This window comes from Mesoplodon mirus (assembly GCF_964341445.2).
Source record: "Mesoplodon mirus genome assembly, chromosome: 7".
Lineage (NCBI taxonomy): Eukaryota > Metazoa > Chordata > Mammalia > Artiodactyla > Ziphiidae > Mesoplodon > Mesoplodon mirus.
The window spans coordinates 116,625,697-116,637,020 of record NC_138983.1 but is presented as its reverse complement, the minus strand read 5'-3'; the positions used below and the strand labels follow the sequence as shown (position 1 = coordinate 116,637,020).

Genomic DNA, 11,324 nt, shown 5'->3' with positions numbered 1-11,324 from the left:
AAAGGCAAAGTGTGGAGATAATCAAAAGATCAGTGGTTGCCAGAGGTTGTGGGGAGGGAGAAAAGGATGGGTGAAGCCTGGAATTTTAATGGCAGAGAAATTCCTGTGTATGGTTCTGTAATGGTGGATACAGGTTATTGCACATTTGTCAAAAATCATATAATATACAAAACAAAGAGTGAAGTCTAAAGTAAAGCATGGACATTAGTTAGTAATAATGTATCAATATTGGTTCATTAACTATAACAAATATATTACGCTAATTTAAGATGTTAGTAATAGGGGAAACTGGGTAGAGAGGTAAGGAGGTATGAGAACTCTCTCCTTTCTGCTTAATTTTTCTGTAAACCAGAAACTTCTCCAAAATAGTCTACAAATTTAAAGAACAAATCTAGACCTGCATACAAAACTTGCACGTAAATCCAAGCACAGCAGCATTATTCTTAAGAGCCCCAAAGTGGAACTAACCCAAATGGCCATTTACTGTGAATGGATAAATGAAACACAGTAATATCCACACCACGGAATATTATTCAGCCATAAAAAGAAATCAAGTACTGATACATGCTACAACATGAATGAACCTTGAAAACATGCTAAGTAATTGTATGATTCCATTTGTATGCAATGTCCAGACTAGGCAAATCTGTAGAGGCAAAGTATATTAGTGGCTGCCTAGGGTTTGGAGAAGTGGGGGAGTGAGTGACTTATAATAGATTCTTTTTCTTTGGGGGGGGGTGGATGAAAGTTTTACAATTGATTGTGATGGTAGATGCATAACACATTAAATTGTACACTTTAAATAATATGGAAAGTAAATTATATCTCAATGAAACTATTATTTAAAATTATGATTAATGTATTCAAAAAGGACAACATATACAATTTAAGCAAAAATTATCTGTGAAATGCAACCAAAGGTTCTAGAATTAAAAAAGCTGAAATTAAGCACTCAGAAGATCAGTTTAACAGTACCTTAGTCAAACAAAAGAAAGTATTACAAATGTCAATTAAAAAATAACTACACTAAAATTTCGAGGGAAAAGCATGGAAAACAGAGAAATAAGTACATAAGACATATGGAGTATATGTAAAACACTGTGTCTAGCCAGGCCCAAGTCACACAGCCTTGGGAGGAGACACACCACCTACCTGAATCACAAGGACTTCTCCAAAGGAAAAATGAGGCTCTGATGCCAGAAGTGGAAGGAATGAATTGCAAAGAAAATGAACAACGGTACACTGTAATCTAGATATACATCCGTAAATACATAGGTTCCCTGGGGTTGTGATCTGGTACAAACAATAAAAAAAAGATGAGACTCATAGTAGAGGCTGCTAGCTTCTGCTGAGGAAAATGTCCAGGGAAGAAGAGTTGATTTATTTCGTTATTTTTTTAGAGTCCACATATAAGTGACATCATGTACTATTTGTCTTTGTCTTATTTCACTTAGCATAGTGTCCTCCAGTTTTATCCATGTTGTCTTAAATGACAGGATTTTCTTCTTAAGGTTGAATAATATTCCATTGCATATATATACCATATTTCCCTTATCCAATAATCTACTATGGACACTTAGATTGTTTCCATACCTTGGCTCTTGTGAATAATGCTACAATGAACATGGGAGTACAGATATCTCTTCAAATATTGATGATGTTTCCTTTGGATATATACTCAGAAGTGGGAGGGAGGAAGAGCTTATGACACAAATTGACCATGTGTAAAAGATGTTGTAGGAATGAAAAAGTCTGAACACCTAGGAAGAAAGGGGAAGCATGGAGTATTTGGAAAGGACATTGTTCAAGGTCATACATAGTTTAAAATTATGACCTTTCAGTGAGCCCATATGCTTGAAGGCTTGCTTATATTTCAGGATTTGAATACAGTGCAAAGAAGTGTTGCTAAATTTTCGATCAACATCAAAAAAAAAGGGTGGAAATGCTTTTTCTTTTATTATGAAACTGCAGGAAAGGCAAGCCTTATAAGCAGCATGAGGCCCAGTAGAATTTTCCCTGATGATAGTGGTAATTTAGGAGAAGAAGAAGGATCCACAGCCATAGAACAATTTTGAAAGCAAAATAAGACTGCTGAGTCTTCACCCAGTGTATGAGATTAAGTTTTAACGGCATATGATGAAGTGGCCATGACACAGCCAGCAGAGCTCGTTGAGTTGTTGAAAATGGCTCTTGAAGCTACAGGAAATGGACAGTAGACATAGAACAAGAAAAAGGTAAATCCAAAAGAATGGAAGGACAAAATTAATCAAGAGAAAAGTCAAAAATAGAGGAGAAAAGCAGTAAACTTGACAAATAAAACCAAAACGTTGTCCTTTAGAAAGACCAGTAAAATAAGCAATATTTGGCAAATATGATAGAGATGGGACTAGCTATAAAACAGAGAGAATTTTTTTTAATTACAAAAGAATACTATGCTAGCTTTATACCAAAACATTTGAAAATCTGGACAAAATGGCTTAAGTTTTTCTTGTCTAAATAAGGACAGTATACTATAACAACAAAACATTTGCTGATAGTGATCCTTCATTTTTATTTTTACAAATATTTGCAATAAAACCTTTTGCTTGGATCCTTAGATATCATTATAAAACATAAAATTTTCAGGAGCAATAAATCAGAGAACAAAAATTAATATAAAACTTATCTTCTCATGTTCAGGCAAAATTAAGGGAGAATAAATATTTCAGAGAATGGTTAAAAACCTGGTACCTTAAACAAGGAATCGTTATTTTAGGCCTAGTTAATAACTCTGTGATTGTTTACTTTATAAGTAAACAGTGCACTTTTAAATCCACTTTACTATTTAATATTAATTAATTAACATTAGAGAATGTAATTCCTGGTAAAATCTTTTCAATCAGATTATATATGCACAAAACATCCATTTCAAACTGTCAAGAAAAATGAGTAATATTGACATATTTGGATATTATGGTCAGTTATATGCTAACAAAGTGAGAATGGAGGCAATTATGTAGATACTCCAGTTTCCAGAAATGCTCTGAATCAAATACCTTACAAAATAGTGTTAGCATGGGTTTATAACTTTTTAAAATGCTTTCATTACATCATTCTGTTGTTAATGTTGGTATTTATCCTGAAATGACACCCAATCTGTTCTTAGTTCTTTGGCATGTATGAAGTCAGCAGAAGCACTCTTTCCTGGGTTTTACTGCTTCCTCAGAAGAATGCACAGTATTTGGAACAAAACCACTCTTAACCCCTTCCCAGCCATCCTGAATACAAATTTCTCCCCTTTTAATAAGCTCATATATGTCTCTTGTCAAGATAGTGAAGGATTCCTCAACATTTGTAGCATCTTTTGCTGAGGTTTCTATATACTTCATACCACAGTCTGCTGACAGTCTTTCAGCTTCTTCCCTTGTAACTTGACGTTGTGAAGCTAAATCACATTTATGTCCCACTAGCAGAAATACAATCTGAAATGGCTGTACATGCATTTTTGCTTCTTCTAGCCAATCTTTCACATGTTCAAAAGATCGTCGGTTAGTAATGTCAAATACTAAAAATCCACCAACCGAGTTGCGGTAATAAGATCGAGTTATTGATCTGAAAAATAAATAGAAAAAAAGGTTGTAATTAATGTGATTTAACTACAGTTTATAAGTCAAATATGAAGTGTCAAAGTGAACAAAAAAATTCTATGAAACTAATATGCAAGCCAGTTTCATCCACTGATATTAAAGTAGATATTTTTAAATAGACAAATAAGCACTTACATGTCATCTCACACTCAGGATTACTTGTTTTTATTTTTAAATATCTGATAGAATAATTATCACATTACTGTGGTTAAAAGTAGGCACACAAAAAGATTTGGTGTGGGGCAGAGGTTGCACAGCAGACCAGATCTTAAGAATCTCTCCCTATCATTTAAATCAACAGGCTTCTCTTTCTGTCAGTTAAGGAAGAAGAAACAAGGGCAAACTTGTTATAATGTCAGTTACAGGTTTAGTCCTGGGCTATACCTATTCAAGAAACGGGAAATTGTTCAGACCTGGGATATGAATCTGAGATGTGCATAATTTTATGATCGTTTGCCTCTACAGATCTAGTCTCTCTTTTTTTTTTTTTTTTTTTTTTTTTTTTTTTTGCGGTACGCAGGCCTCTCACTATTGTGGCCTCTCCTGTTGCGGAGTGCAGGCTCAGCGACCATGGCTCACGGGCCTACCCGCTCCGCGGCATGTGGGATCTTCCCGGATCGGGGCACGAACCCGTGTCCCCTGCATCGGCAGGCAGACTCTCAACCACTGCGTCACCAGGGAAGCCCCAGATCTAGTCTCTTCTGATCCAGGTTCCTGTTGGGTAGCCCTTCTCCCATGGCTATGGCTTTCACCAGGTTCTGGCAATCTCATTTCCTTTCCTTGCCCCTTCTGGCCAGGTCGTTAATGGCTTCCCACTGTTGCTATTACTGAATGCATCACCATCCTTTGTTGGTGTCCTTGACCTTGCCCGCATTTCTGGAAAGTCACTTCATTAAACTCTTTTCAGTTAACCTTTCAAGTGTGCCATTTGTTTCCTGACTGAATCATGAGGCAAGGGGCCAAGGCTATACTGTTTTATATTTTTGCCTTTACATATGTTGTTTTCTCTACCTAGCATGTCTTCTACCCTTTTTTTTTTTTTTTTGCCAGCAAACTCCTATTTCTTCTGAGTCAATTCAAAAATCCTGTCATATAAGAAGCCTTCCCTGTCACTGTCTTCTCCCCCTCTACCTCTCTTAGGCACTTCTCTCTCTTATAATTCCATTGAACCTTTGGCCTACCACCAGCCATTATATCAGTTTTCATAATGTGCTGATTGGGTTTGTTGGTATGTCTCCTACTCAATTCAAAGCTCCTTGAGGGTTAAACATATTCTGTCTATGTATCTAAGAACTTCCTGGCAAGTGATGGATGTAAGTTAATATTTGCTATATTGGATTAATTAATCTTATCAGAGAGGGAAAGTGTTAAATGTTGTATTAGCCAGAAATCACATATGTGTCTCAGTTTCCAAGTTGTCAGTGATCTCGTTATTTCTGGTCGTGCCACGTGGCTTGCGAGGTCTTAGTTCCCTGACCAGGGATCAAACTCGGGGCCCCCTGCAGTGGAATCGCAGAGTCCTAACCAGTGGACCACCAGGGAATTATCCCAAGTTGTCAGTGATCTTAAGCATTGAGATCATCCTTAAGCAAGTTCATCTGTTACTTGCCTGAGGCACCAAAGATCTTTGTGGAGGGCCAGTGTGTTATTTGGTACTTTCCAACTTTTACATACCTTCTTTATCCTTATTGCTGAAATCACAGCTCAGTTCAGTGACCTGATACCACAAGTACCACTTGTTGAAGAAAGTTTACCTCCCCTTTCCATATCTCCTGCTTCCCCTTCTCCTCAGAATTCATGGTAGAGAGGTTCTCAAGCGACTACTTAAAAAAACAACCTCTCTCAAGGACTACTGTACCGTACAGTTGTTGACAGTAAGAAAAAAATCTCCCACTATCACTGGCAGGCTACAAATAATGCAGTTCATTTAAGTTGTTGTTGTTTTTTTTAATTTTGAGGGATAATTTGTTATTGTTTTGCTACTCATCTGTATATGTGTGAATTTAGACAGATGTGCAGTGTCTTAAGAGAAACCTAATTAAGGCTGTTATTAGACTGAAAGCTTTCATTTACTCAGCATTACCACCCACCCCCTGCAATTAATTTACCATTAGTATAATTTAAAACAACATGCTTTTGTGTTTAAAAATTCAACATTGAAATGCTTGTCTATTAGGCAGAGGCATATAGGAAATACCATATTTTCTAGCACTTTGTATTTAATTTTGAAAACATATTTGGAACACAGTTTCCAAATCATTCTATAGAATAAAATTATAGTGAAGTATATGTAACATATTCTGTAAAATAGCCCTTATTAATAATTAGTCAGAATAAAAGGTCTTAATAGGACATCTGCCTTTTTCTATATAATAATTTGATCTCCAGTTTGTGTCTGGATATTAGATTTAGAATTCTGATATGGGCCCTCCCTCCCGCCCGGCCTGAGTCCCCGAAGAGGCTGCTCCTTTAACCCTGTCCTGTCTGAGCGAAGAACAGACGCCCTCCGGCGACCTACACGCAGAGGCGGGGCCAAATCCAAAGCTGAGACCCAGGAGCTGTGAGAACAGAGAAGAGAAAGCGAAACCTCTCCCAGCAGCCTCAGAAGCAGCGGATTAAAGCTCCACAATCAACTTGATGTACCCTGCATCTGTGGAATACATGAATAGACAACAAATCATCCCAAATTGAGGAGCCCGGAGTCAGTGCTGTGCCTCTGAGGTGGGAGAGCCAACTTTAGGACACTGGCCCACAAGAGACCTCCCAGCTCCACATAATATCAAACGGCGAAAATCTTCCAGAGATCTCCATCTCAACACCAGCACCCAGCTTCACTCAACGACCAGCAAGCTACAGTGCTGGACACCCTAAGCCAAACAACTAGCAAGACAGGAACACAACGCCACCCATTAGCAGAGAGGTGGCCTAAAATCATAAAAAGTCCACAGACACCCCAAAACACACCACCAGACGTGGACCTGCCCACCAGAAAGACAAGATCCAGCCTCATCCACCAGAACACAGGCACTAGTCCCCTCCACCAGGAAGCCTACACAACCCACTAAACCAACCTTAGCCACTGGGGACAGACACCAAAAACAACAGGAACTATGAACCTGCAGCCTGCAAAAAGGAGACCCCAAACACAGTAACATAAGCAAAATGAGAAGACAGAAAAACACACAGCAGGAGAAGGAGCAAGATAAAAACCCACCAGACCTAACAAATGAAGAGGTAATAGGCAGTCTACCTGAAAAAGAATTCAGAATAATGATGGTAAAGATGATCCAAGATTCTATTTCCCAGATCCAAAATCTTGGAAATAGAATAGACAAAATGCAAGAAACAGTTAACAAGGTCCTAGAAGAACTAAAGATGAATCAAGCATCGATTAAAAACACAATAAATGACATAAAAAATACTCTAGATGGGATCAATAGCAGAATAACTGAGGCAGAAGAACGGATAAGTGAGGTGGAAGATAAAATAGTGGAAATAACTGCTGCAGAGCAAAATAAAGAAAAAAGAATGAAAAGAACAGAGGACAGTCTCAGAGACCTCTGGGACAACATTAAACGCACCAACATTCGAATTATAGGGGTTCCAGAAGAAGAAGAGAAAAAGAAAGGGACTGAGAAAATATTTGAAGAGATTATAGTTGAAAACTTCCCTAATATGGGAAAGGAAATAGTTAATCAAGTCCAGGAGGCACAGAGAGTCCCATACAGAATAAATCCAAGGAGAAATACGCCAAGACACATATTAATCAAACTGTCAAAAATTAAACACAAAGAAATCATATTAAAAGCAGCAAGGCAAAAACAACAAATAACACACAAGGGAATCCCCATCAGGATAACAGCTGATCTCTCAGCAGAAACTCTACAAGCCAGAAGGGAGTGGCAGGACATAATTAAAGTGATGAAGGAGAAAAACCTGAAACCAAGATTACTCTACCCAGCAAGGATCTCATTCAGATTTGATGGAGAAATTAAAACGTTTACAGACAAGCAAAAGCTGAGAGAGTTCAGCACCACCAAACCAGCTTTACAACAAATGCTAAAGGAACTTCTCTAGGCAAGAAACACAACAGAAGTAAAAGACCTACAATAACGAACCCAAAACAATTAAGAAAATGGGAATAGGAACATACATATCGATAATTACCTTAAATGTAAATGGACTAAATGCTCCCACCAAAAGACACAGAGTGGCTGAATGGATACAAAAACAAGACCCATATATATGCTGTTTACAAGAGACCCACTTCAGACCTAGAGACACATACAGACTGAAAGTAAGGGGATGGAAAAAGATATTCCATGCAAATGGAAACCAAAAGAAAGCTGGAGTAGCAATTCTCATATCAGACAAAATAGACTTTAAAATAAAGACTACTAGAAGAGACAAAGAAGGACACTACATAATGATCAAGGGATCAATCCAAGAAGAAGATATAACAATTGTAAATATTTATGCACCAAACATAGGAGCACCTCAATACATAAGGCAAATACTAACAGCCATAAAAGGAGAAATCGACAGTAACACACTCATAGTAGGGGACTTTAACACCCCCCTTTCACCAATGGACAGATCATCCAAAATGAAAATAAATAAGGAAACACAAGCTTTAAATGATACATTAAACAAGATGGACTTAATTGATATTTATAGGACATTCCATCCAAAAACAACAGAATACACATTTTTCTCAAGTGCTCATGGAACATTCTCCAGGATAGATCATATCTTGGGTCACAAATCAAGCCTTGGTAAATTTAAGAAAATTGAAATTGTATCAAGTATCTTTTCCGACCACAATGCTATGAGACTAGATATCAATTACAGGAAAAGAGCTGTAAAAAATACAAACACATGGAGGCTAAACAATACACTACTTAATAACGAAGTGATCACTGAAGAAATCAAAGAGGAAATTAAAAAATACCTAGAAACAAATGACAATGGAGACACGACGACCCAAAACCTATGGGATGCAGCAAAAGCAGTTCTAAGAGGGAAGTTTATAGCAATACAATCCCACCTTAAGAAACAGGAAACATCTCGAATAAACAACCTAACCTTGCACCTAAAGCAATTAGAGAAAGAAGAACAAAAACATCCCAAAGTTAGCAGAAGGAAAGAAATCATAAAAATCAGATCAGAAATAAATGAAAAAGAAATGAAGGAAACGATAGCAAAGATCAATAAAACTAAAAGCTGGTTCTTTGAGAAGATAAACAAAATTGATAAACCATTAGCCAGACTCATCAAGAAAAAAAGGGAGAAGACTCAAATCAATAGAATTAGAAATGAAAAAGGAGAAGTAACAACGGACACTGCAGAAATACAAAAGATCATGAGAGATTACTATAAGCAACTCTATGCCAATAAAATGGACAACCTGGAAGAAATGGACAAATTCTTAGAAATGCACAACCTGCCAAGACTGAATCAGGAAGAAATAGAAAATATGAACAGACCAATCACAAGCACTGAAATTGAAACTGTGATAAAAAATCTTCCAACAAACAAAAGCCCAGGACCAGATGGCTTCACAGGCGAATTCTATCAAACATTTAGAGAAGAGCTAACACCTATCCTTCTGAAACTCTTCCAAAATATAGCAGAGGGAGGAACACTCCCAAACTCATTCTACGAGGCCACCATCACCTTGATACCAAAACCAGACAAGGATGTCACAAAGAAAGAAAACTACAGGCCAATATCACTGATGAACATAGATGCAAAAATCCTCAACAAAATACTAGCAAACAGAATCCAACAGCACATTAAAAGGATCATACACCATGATCAAGTGGGGTTTATTCCAGGAATGCAAGGATTCTTCAATATACGCAAATCAATCAACGTGATACACCATATTAAGAAATTGAAGGAGAAAAACCATATGATCATCTCAATAGATGCAGAGAAAGCTTTCGACAAAATTCAACACCCATTTATGATAAAAACCCTGCAGAAAGTAGGCATAGAGGGAACTTTCCTCAACATAATAAAGGCCATATATGAGAAACCCACAGCCAGCATCGTCCTCAATGGTGAAAAACTGAAACCATTTCCACTAAGATCAGGAACAAGACAAGGTTGCCCCCTTTCACCACTCTTATTCAACCTAGTTTTGGAAGTTTTAGCCACAGCAATCAGAGAAGAAAAGGAAATAAAAGGAATCCAAATTGGAAAAGAAGAAGTAAAGCTGTCACTGTTTGCAGATGACATGATACTATACATAGAGAATCCTAAAGATGCTACCAGAAAACTATTAGAGTTAATCAATGAATTTGGTAAAGTTGCAGGATACAAAATTAATGCACAGAAATCTCTGGCATTCCTATATACTGATGATGAAAAATCTGAAAGTGAAATCAAGGAAACACTCCCATTTACCATTGCAACAAAAAGAATAAAATATCTAGTAATAAACCTACCTAAGGAGACAAAAGACCTGTATGCAGAAAATTATAAGACACTGATGAAAGAAATTAAAGATGATACAAATAGATGGAGAGATGTACCATGTTCTTGGATTGGAAGAATCAACATTGTGAAAATGACTCTACTACCCAAAGCAATCTACAGGTTCAATGCAATCCCTATCAAACTACCACTGGCATTTTTCACAGAACTAGAACAAAAAATTTCACAATTTGTATGGAAACACAAAAGACCCCGAATAGCCAAAGCAATCTTGAGAACGAAAAATGGAGCTGGAGGAATCAGGCTCCCTGACTTCAGACTATACTACAAAGCTACAGTAATCAAGACAGTATGGTACTGGCACAAAAACAGAAAGATAGATCAATGGAACAGGATAGAAAGCCCAGAGTTAAACCCACAGACATATGGTCACCTTATCTTTGATAAAGGAGGCAGGAATGTACAGTGGAGAAAGGACAGCCTCTTCAATAAGTGGTGCTGGGAAAACTGGATAGGGACATGTAAAAGTATGAGATTAGATCACTCCCTAACACCATACACAAAAATAAGCTCAAAATGGATTAAAGACCTAAATGTAAGGCCAGACACTATCAAACTCTTAGAGGAAAACATAGGCAGAACACTCTATGACATAAATCAGAGCAAGATCCTTTTTGACCCACCTCCTAGAGAAATGGAAATAAAGACAAAAATAAACACATGGGACCTAATGAAACTTAAAAGCTTTTGCACAGCAAAGGAAACCATAAACAAGACCGAAAGGCAACCCTCAGAATGGGAGAAAATATTTGCAAATGAAGCAACTGACAAAGGATTAATCTCCAAAATTTATAAGCAGCTCATGCAGCTCAATAACAAAAAAACAAACAACCCAATCCAAAAATGGGCAGAAGACCTAAATAGACATTTCTCCACAGAAGATATACAGACTGCCAACAAACACATGAAAGGATGCTCAACATCTTTACTCATTAGAGAAATGCAAATCAAAACTACAATGAGATATCATCTCACACCAGTCAGAATGGCCATCATCAAAAAATCTAGAAACAATAAATGCTGGAGAGGGTGTGGAAAAAAGGGAACACTCTTGCATTGCTGGTGGGAATGTGAATTGGTACAGCCGCTATGGAGAACAGTATGGAGGTTCCTTAAAAAACTACAAATAGAACTACCATATGACCCAGCAATCCCACTACTGGGCATATACCCTGAGAAAACCATAATTCAAAAAGA

General features: G+C 37.3%; 1 protein-coding gene across 1 annotated transcript in view; it reads right to left on the bottom strand.

Annotated features, from left to right (window-relative positions):
- Nucleotides 1-2,679: 2,679 nt before the first annotated feature.
- RAB39A (RAB39A, member RAS oncogene family) overlaps nt 2,680-11,324 on the bottom strand; it is a 29,016-nt gene continuing 20,371 nt past the window's right edge. Inside the window, exon 2 of the mRNA XM_082627794.1 lies at nt 2,680-3,591. Within this exon, the coding sequence (XP_082483920.1) occupies nt 3,165-3,591 (427 nt within the window). The 3' untranslated portion in view covers nt 2,680-3,164. The remainder of the gene's footprint in view (nt 3,592-11,324) is intronic.